At 29.1% G+C, this 8656-nt stretch overlaps 5 protein-coding genes across 5 annotated transcripts; 2 read left to right on the top strand and 3 right to left on the bottom strand.

Moving 5' to 3' along the window:
* Positions 1-362: 362 nt before the first annotated feature.
* Positions 363-1241, bottom strand: BN7_3619 (uncharacterized protein; the record flags this gene model as incomplete). The annotated part of the gene is made up of 1 exon (XM_011275792.1): positions 363-1241. The coding sequence occupies one exon, from the start codon at positions 1239-1241 to the stop codon at positions 363-365; it is 879 nt and encodes a 292-aa protein (XP_011274094.1).
* Positions 1242-1461: 220 nt separating this feature from the next.
* On the bottom strand, positions 1462-2376 carry RRP45 (exosome non-catalytic core subunit RRP45; the record flags this gene model as incomplete). The annotated part of the gene is made up of 1 exon (XM_011275791.1): positions 1462-2376. The coding sequence occupies one exon, from the start codon at positions 2374-2376 to the stop codon at positions 1462-1464; it is 915 nt and encodes a 304-aa protein (XP_011274093.1).
* Positions 2377-2610: 234 nt separating this feature from the next.
* Positions 2611-3669, top strand: BN7_3617 (SPFH domain-containing protein; the record flags this gene model as incomplete). Its single annotated transcript, XM_011275790.1, has 1 exon — positions 2611-3669. One exon carries the CDS (start codon positions 2611-2613, stop codon positions 3667-3669), a length of 1059 nt encoding a protein of 352 aa, XP_011274092.1.
* A 158-nt stretch (positions 3670-3827) lies between these two features.
* On the bottom strand, positions 3828-4784 carry RNH202 (Rnh202p; the record flags this gene model as incomplete). Its single annotated transcript, XM_011275789.1, has 1 exon — positions 3828-4784. One exon carries the CDS (start codon positions 4782-4784, stop codon positions 3828-3830), a length of 957 nt encoding a protein of 318 aa, XP_011274091.1.
* A 243-nt stretch (positions 4785-5027) lies between these two features.
* Positions 5028-8060, top strand: RAD2 (ssDNA endodeoxyribonuclease RAD2; the record flags this gene model as incomplete). The annotated part of the gene is made up of 1 exon (XM_011275788.1): positions 5028-8060. The coding sequence occupies one exon, from the start codon at positions 5028-5030 to the stop codon at positions 8058-8060; it is 3033 nt and encodes a 1010-aa protein (XP_011274090.1).
* Between the last annotated feature and the right edge of the window lie 596 nt (positions 8061-8656).

Raw genomic sequence — 8656 nt, 5'->3', positions numbered from 1 at the left:
GGTAAATTGGTAAGTATTGATAAATTAGTACATCATGACACTGATATTTGAATAAATATTACAAGAATTTTGATATGAATAGAAGTTATTGTTTTGTACTATTGTATAACTAATTAATTATTTTCCCTCTACATCTATGACTATGACCTTATTTGCTGAGAAGCTGAGAAACCGCGATCATTTTTACCACCATTAGGATTAAGAATCAAACCTATACCCTACTTTGTGAGCGAAGCGAGCAACTGAAATCTTTGATTTCATTTATATATATAATATTAATATTATATTTCAGCTAATGAGGCATATAAAAGTTTTAGCTAAAAACAAAACAAGCTCTAACTATTATGAGTTTAATCTTAATCTTATTCTGGCCAAATATCCTTCTTATCAAAAATATCATCTAAAATTGAATCATCATCAACAGTAGAATTACCAAAATCAATGATAAAACATTCATCATCTTGATTAAAGCAATAATTATATTTATGCAAAGATCCATGTGATATACCAGATCTCTTTAATAACTTAGCTTGTTTTCTAAAACTTTCTTCACGACGTTTGGAAGATGAAATTTCATTATCATTAATGAAATCAATCTTTTCAAATATTAAAAAAGGTCCAAATAATGAATATTTATCGTCTCCCATTGTAAAATCATCAGCCCAACCATATTGTAATAATTTGGCAGTATTTATTTGGTTTGATTCATCATTCATGGAATTCCAACTTTCAATTCTTTTCAAGGCAATATGCTCTTTAAACAAAAACCTTTTCATATTATAATCAATCCAGAATTTAATATTTTTAACTTCTTCTAATGATTCCATGATATTGAAATGAACTTGATCAAACTCCTCTGCAATATATCTTCTTGATTTATTTCTGAATAATAATTTTAATAAATCTATGTCATAAATTTTACAAAAAACTTGATCAGATAATTCATAATTTTGATATTGATCTCTCATATCCATTATTTCTAATACTTCTTTAGAAGAGCAAAATAACTTGAAACTACTTGCATCGGTAAATTTTACCAAAACTTCAAAATCTTTTGTTTTCATTCTAGTTCGTAAGTCGAAAATATCATCTAGATAATGATTTGAATTAAACTTTAACTGAGTCTGATGTTGATCATCAGTAGATTTCTTGGATTTCTTTGTGTTATTATTTATATCATTTTGATTTAAATCCTCTGCATTGGAATCACTCTCAATAGATCTTTTCTTCTCATTCTCCATTATGTTTTAATAAGAGACTTGTTTAGTGGTTTGTGGGTTATTTAGTATTCCGTAGGATAACTGGTTTAAATTTTAAGGATGAATCAGTGAGTAATGGTAATTCCATACGATAAATGTAAGTAAAATGAGTTAAAGTTATATAGTAATAACATTCGCGGGTAACAACCAATACAGTAAATTGATATTAATTATTTCATTTATTTCAATCATAACTAACCATTCATCTATCATTGTTTGATTTTAATTCTCTAAATTGTATACCCTCATTACGTTTTTTAAAATCTTTTTCTAATAAATTCTTTATTTGATTTGTAATTTTTTCTGCAATTGTATAAGCTTTTCGACTACAATCCATTAATGTTAAAGCATCCATTGGTAGACCACCAGCTTTTGTAATTTGACAAATTTCTCTATTTTTATTGATTGTTACTGTTAATGTACCATCTTGTGATAATTCTTCTTGTAATGTGGCATCAACAACTGAAATTTCATTATTTGAATCACCTTTTATATTTTCCTCCACATTTGTTGGATTATAAAATGCAAATGTAACACAAATTGGAACATGTAATATGGAAAGTTCTACTGGTGCTCTTTCTTCCACGGGGTGTACAATGATTTGTTCACCAGAAACTGTTATATCATTTTTTCTGAAATGTTGTAAACCAGCCATTACAGCAATACAACTAGCATCAATAAATCCACCATCACAATCTAAGAAATGAACATCTGCTCTGATTGACCAACATTTAGATCCTGCTATTATACATAATGATTCTAAATCCAAAGCACCAGATCTTCTAACAGCTTTCTCAACAGTTCTTGTAATCAATAATTCATCATCAGATTGTCTTCCATTTTCAAACATTGCAGAAGCCATTGGACTAATCTCGGTAGAGACTTGAAATAAACCTTCAAAAGCCCTGTCTTCATATGGTGTCACTATTTCAGCCGATATACGAGCAACAACTCTAGTTTTACCTAATTTAACATCAACATAACCATACTCATCACCTAAAGTGATTTCAACATCTCTAAACTGATCTGTTTTTCTCCCGTCAAGCCTTATTCCTTGTTTCAATGCTTCAAATAGAAACTCTTTCTCGTTGTTGGACACTTCGATTCCCTTGGCCATCTTTCAATTCTAGTCCTCTGTGAATTACTTTGATATTAATATTTTGTAAATTGATAGTGGATTTTAAAACTTGTTTATAATAATTTTTTTTAAAAGGTAAGCGCGCATCCGAACACCACTTTAAATCTTAACAATTGACTTTTAAATTTCAACCAAAAATGATAATGACGGCAAAATTCAATTCAATTCATTTAATTTAAAATTCAGTTTTGGTAGTTTATTTGTTCACAGAGAATGCTCAGCTCTAAGATATTAACACGCAGAAGTGTATTGAACAGTGCACGCATTGTACAACCTACAAAGAATTTCACAGCTAGTTTAAGCAGCAATAATGGGCCATTAACTTTCTTTCAACAAGATCAATTACCTGCAAATACCGTGATTAGATTTGTTCCACAACAAACTGCTTGGGTTGTGGAACGTATGGGTAAATTCCATAGAATTCTTGATCCTGGTTTAGCCATTTTGTTCCCATTCTTAGATAAAATCCAATATGTTCAATCTTTAAAAGAAGCTGCTATTGAAATACCAACTCAAAATGCCATCACATCTGATAATGTCACTTTAGAAATGGATGGTGTCTTATATATCAAAGTTGTTGATGCTTATAAAGCTTCATATGGCGTTGAAGATGCAGAATATGCCATTTCTCAATTAGCTCAAACAACAATGAGATCTGAAATTGGTCAATTAACTTTAGATCATGTCCTAAGGGAAAGACAATCATTAAATCATAACATTACAACTGCTTTGAATGAAGCTGCCAGTGATTGGGGGCTAACTTGTTTACGTTATGAAATTAAAGATATTCATCCTCCACAAAATGTTTTAGATGCTATGCATAGACAAGTTTCTGCTGAAAGATCTAAAAGAGCTGAAATTTTAGATTCTGAAGGTCATAGACAATCCAAAATAAATATTGCTGAAGGTGAAAAACAATCAAAAGTTTTAGAATCTGAAGCTACAAAAGCTAAAAATATTAATGAAGCTGCTGGTGAAGCTGAAGCTATTTTATTAAAAGCTAAAGCTACTGCTAAAGGTATTCAAGAAGTTGCCAAAGCCATTAAAGAAACTCCAGGTGGTAAAGATGCTGTTTCATTACAAGTTGCTGAACATTATGTTGAAGCATTTGGTAAACTTGCTAAAGAATCAAATACAGTTATTGTTCCAGCTGGGTTAAATGATTTAGGTTCAATGATTTCAAGTGGATTAGGAATTTATAATCAAGTTAATAAAAATTTGGGAAATAATAATGTTGAAGCTCCAAAAATTGAAGATATTGGAAAAAAATAATGTTTGACTATTTAAATTTTAATATTTAAAATATCATGTATATACGATCTAAATAAAATAAAACAAAACAATAAAATAACAACTTTTATCTAAATTCTATACAGTACAGATATCATAATCAACATTAATTCTTTCTTTTTCCTTTCTTCTTTCATTAATTATTTTTTTTTACCAAAAAATCCATCTAATGGACCCTTAATAACTTTTGAAGGAATTTTTTTAGCAGGTGTAGGTTTTTTACGATTTTTGTTATCTTGAACACCAATTGATCTTTTATTTTGTGCATTAATTTGATTTAAATTTTGAATTTGATCTTCTGCTGCTTTTTTCTGTAATTTTTCTTTTTGAATTTTGGTAATATATTCATTGACTGATTCAAAATTATATGATGAATTTAATCTTGATTCTGTTTTAGGGTGTAAATATGATGAAATTAAATGAATTGAATATTTTATTAATGCTAATTTTTTAATATCTTCTGGAATTTTTTCATCAATATTTGCAGGATATAATAAAGGACTAACAATTGTTGATTCAATACTTTTAGGGAAATTTTGAGATATTAATTCTGATTTGGTTTTCAAATAATTTATTGTCTTTTCTTCAGAGAATTTATAAAATTTTTCATCATTTTCATTAATTGAATCACAAATATTTTCTAATGATGTATTTAATAATGATCCTGGTAATTGAAGTATTATTGGAATTGATTCCTCCAAAACATCAGTTATATCTTCCAGAGATTGATATCTTCTAAATTCTTTCCCCTGTTCTAATTGTAAAATGAAATATGTAATTAAAATATAAGTAAAATTAAATTTTGTACTTATAATAATATTTGATTCTTCTAAAACCAAACCATCAGATTCATCATTGACATTTTCTAATAAAAGAGATCTTACTGGTTTCCCATCCGTTTTCGTGAGTGATCTCAAATGATTTGTTTTACTATGTGGATTATCGTTATCAAATTCTGTTAATTCATAAAGTTCTTCATTATTCACAAGAGCATAATGATATTCTTGATTAGTTCTTGGATGTGGTAAATTAACAATTTTTAGAGAATCTTGTGTAGATTCTGGGAACAGTATGATCCTTGCAGAGTTCAAAGACATTATTTCCTCGAGCGATAACTTTCAACAACACGTTATTCTTGTGGAAATACACGGTTAATTGATATTTATTTCATGGGTATAATTTAATTACGCGTCAAAATTATATCTTTTTAAACTTCTGATGCTGCGCTAACCAGCCGATGAGATTAAGTAATATCTGAACAATTCATTTAAAGGCAACTTGCGCTTTTGTACTGATGGGTTTTAGTTTAATAGATTTAAAGATAAAGAGGTTAATTTGCCATGGGTGTTCATTCATTATGGGGGATATTGGAACCCACTTCTAGAGCTGTGAGGCTTGAGTCTCTAAGTAGGAAAAGGATGGCTGTTGATGCTTCAATTTGGATTTATCAATTCTTAAAAGCTGTTAGAGATAAAAGTGGTAATTCTTTAACAAGTTCACATATTGTTGGTTTTTTCAGAAGAATATGTAAATTATTATATTTTGGAATCATGCCAGTTTTTGTCTTCGATGGTGGTGCTCCTGTATTGAAAAGAGAAACTATTAATAAAAGAAAAGAACGAAGACAAGGGAAAAGAGATGATGCTACTAAAACTGCACAAAAATTATTAGCTATTCAATTACAAAAAAATCAAGAATCTCCATCAAAGAAACAAAAACAAAATGTTGAGGAAAAAATTGAAGAAAATCAGGATGATATAGATTATAAATATTTTGAAGATTTTAATAAGCCAAATGGTGGTTCAATTAATCAAGAACAAGAACAACCAAAATTTAAAGGAACAGATGAATATGATTTACCCAAGATTAAAGGATTTGAATATGATAAAAATGATCAAAGAGTATCAACTGAAAAATTTAAAGATATGTCTGAACATTTAGATGAATTAGAAGGTATAGATTTAAATACAATAGATCCTGCATCAAATGAATTTCAAGAATTACCATTAACAACTCAATATATGGTACTCTCACAATTAAGATTAAGATCAAGATTAAGAATGGGTTATTCAAAAGAACAATTAGAAAATATTTTCCCTAATAGTTTAGATTTTTCGAAATTTCAAATTCAAATGGTTCAAAAAAGAAATTTTTTCACTCAAAGATTAATGAATATAACAGGTATGGATGATTCTGATCAAAAAACTCAAAGAATTGCAGGTGAAAAGGATAAAGAATATAAAATACATAAAACTGAAGGTGGTTGGGCTTTAAGTCTTGATAATGATTCAGGTACAAGCTATTCAAATCCTGTTGATCTTGAAAAAGAAGATCGTAAATTAATGAAAAGACAAGAAAATGGTGGGTTTGGTCATATAGGTGATGATGATGAAGATGATGATATTGATTGGGAAGATGTTGACGTTGAGGCTAAACAAAAGGAAGAACGTGTTAGTCATGCAATGGCTTCATTACCATTACCACCAGCAGAAACTGTTTTAGGTGAAGATTCATCCGGTGTTAGATCATTTATGGCTTACACACCACAGCAAAAGAATAAACATTCAAACATAACTCAAGAAGATTTAGATAATGACGATGATGGATATAATAGTGGTGAAGAAGCTTTAAGACAAATTGAAGAGATTGAATTGATTGAAGCAATTCAACGTTCTAAAAAGGAATTGGCAAAGGAAAAAGAAATGGAACATCAATTATTAGGTGATGATAATTCAAATGTTAAATCACCAGATTCATTAGATAAAAAATCAGGTAAAGCATTAGAAGATGATGATGAATTTGATGAAGATTTTGAAGATGTACCTTTTCAAGTTGAAGAAAATCACGTTGTTGAAAAACCTAAATCACCACAAAAGGAAACTTTATTCAAAGGATTACCAACATTTGGTAAAACTTCAAGTGTAATTAATAAACCTAAAGAGGTTGAACCAATTTCAAGAAAAACTTCCACTGAGAAATCAATAGAGAAGCAAAATTCAGATGAACAAAAAAGTGAAGAAGAAACTAAAAAAAAATCAATCCCATCAGTACCATCATGGTTTAATAGTACATTTGATAATCCTTTTAAGAATCTTGAGAAATTAAAATCTCAAAGAGATATACAAGATAAACCAGATGGTATAGTTTCATGGAGTGAAGCAAAAAATTATATTGAATCAAAAGATAAAGAGGATATTAATAATGATAATGATGATATAGTTGAAGTTATACCACCTCCAAATTTACCATCCAAAGTAACTGAATCAAAAGATACAAATACAACAGTTGAAGAAAATGACAAAGTTGAAGAGATTAATGATGAAATTGATGATGTTGAACCTATTAATTTAGATAATAGTGAAGCAACACCAGCAGTTGTTGATTATGATTTTGAAGAAGACGAAGAAGAACAATTAATGGAACAACTTGCTAAAGAGGAGAAAGAACATGAAGAATTTCAAAAAGATTTAAATCCTCATATATTAAATAATTTTTTTGATAATGAAAAATCATTAAGAGATCAACAAAAAAGAGATTTAAGAGATTCAGATGAAGTTACAGTGACAATGATTAAAGAAGTTCAAGAATTATTAGCAAGGTTTGGTATACCTTATATAACAGCACCAATGGAAGCAGAAGCACAATGTGCAGAATTACTTCAATTAAATTTAGTTGATGGTATAATTACAGATGATAGTGATGTTTTCCTTTTTGGAGGTGGTAAAGTTTATAAAAATATGTTTCATGAAAAGCATTATGTTGAATTTTATAGTTCACAAGATATTGAAAGGGAATTAGGTTTAACAAGACAAAAATTGATTGAAATTGCACAGTTATTAGGAAGTGATTATACAGAAGGTTTAAAGGGTATTGGACCAGTTAATGCTATGGAGATTTTATCACATTTTGGAGATTTAACAAATTTCCGTAATTGGTTTGTTGAAACACAATTTGATATTGGTAAACAACAAAATGAAGAAAGTTTTTTAAAAAATTTAAGGAAAAAATTAATTAAGAATAATATATTATTAGATAATACATTCCCAGATAAAAGAATTGATCAAGCATATTTACAAGCTGAAGTGGATAAAGATAAAACTGAATTTGTATGGGGTACACCAGATCTTGATAGAATTCGTACATTTTTAATGTCAAGTGTTGGATGGAGTCAAGATAAAGTTGATCAAGTTCTAGTGCCATTGATAAAAGATTTAAATAAGAAGAAGAGAGAAGGAACACAATCCACATTGGGTGAGTTTTATCCAGTTGATAATAGTAATCGTAAGACTATAAAAACATTAAAGTTGGGTAAACGGATGAATGATGCTAGTGAAAAGATGAGTTCTGGTAAGAAAAGGCGAACCAAGAAGTGATGGTGTGATATCTGTATGTAATTAACGAATAAATGAAATAAATGACATGAATGGCAACTCGTGACAGGTAGTAACAGGTTTAAATTTATGAGTCAAAGATTATTAAAAGTTATTCCGAGATCGCCCAAGGCCCAAAGTGCCGCCAAAATCTCTCGAAACTTTAAATGAGTCAGAAATCTCCGGTTCACACAGCACAAAAAAGAAACCAGATAAGCACGATGACTGATTTCTGGAGAGATTCGTCATCGACTGATCGGTGTGGGCTTTTTTCTATATAAATGTATGGAATTCTCTTTGATTTTCATCGTTATTACTTATTTTATTTCCATCAGATAAGAGATTCCTAGTTAGTGATACGTTCCCGTGTCGTTTTCCTAGTAATCGTCTTTGAAAAGTCTTTAAACAACTTTCAATCACACACTCCACAATTATTAATACCCAAGTTCTTTAAATCATTTATATACTAATATTTAAAGCAACTTTTTAACGCTATTCACGCTATTAACGACTATTTGCATCAATTCAAGTTCTTTCATCCCACACAACTGTTCATATTTTACATTTATCACTTCATTGTTATTATTATTATTATCACA

Source organism: Wickerhamomyces ciferrii, contig 00104 (genome assembly GCF_000313485.1).
Source record: "Wickerhamomyces ciferrii WGS project CAIF00000000 data, strain NRRL Y-1031 F-60-10, contig 00104, whole genome shotgun sequence".
Taxonomy (NCBI): domain Eukaryota; kingdom Fungi; phylum Ascomycota; class Saccharomycetes; order Phaffomycetales; family Wickerhamomycetaceae; genus Hansenula; species Hansenula ciferrii.
The sequence above is the reverse complement of the archived record's forward strand: the minus strand, read 5'-3'. Positions and strand labels throughout refer to the sequence as shown.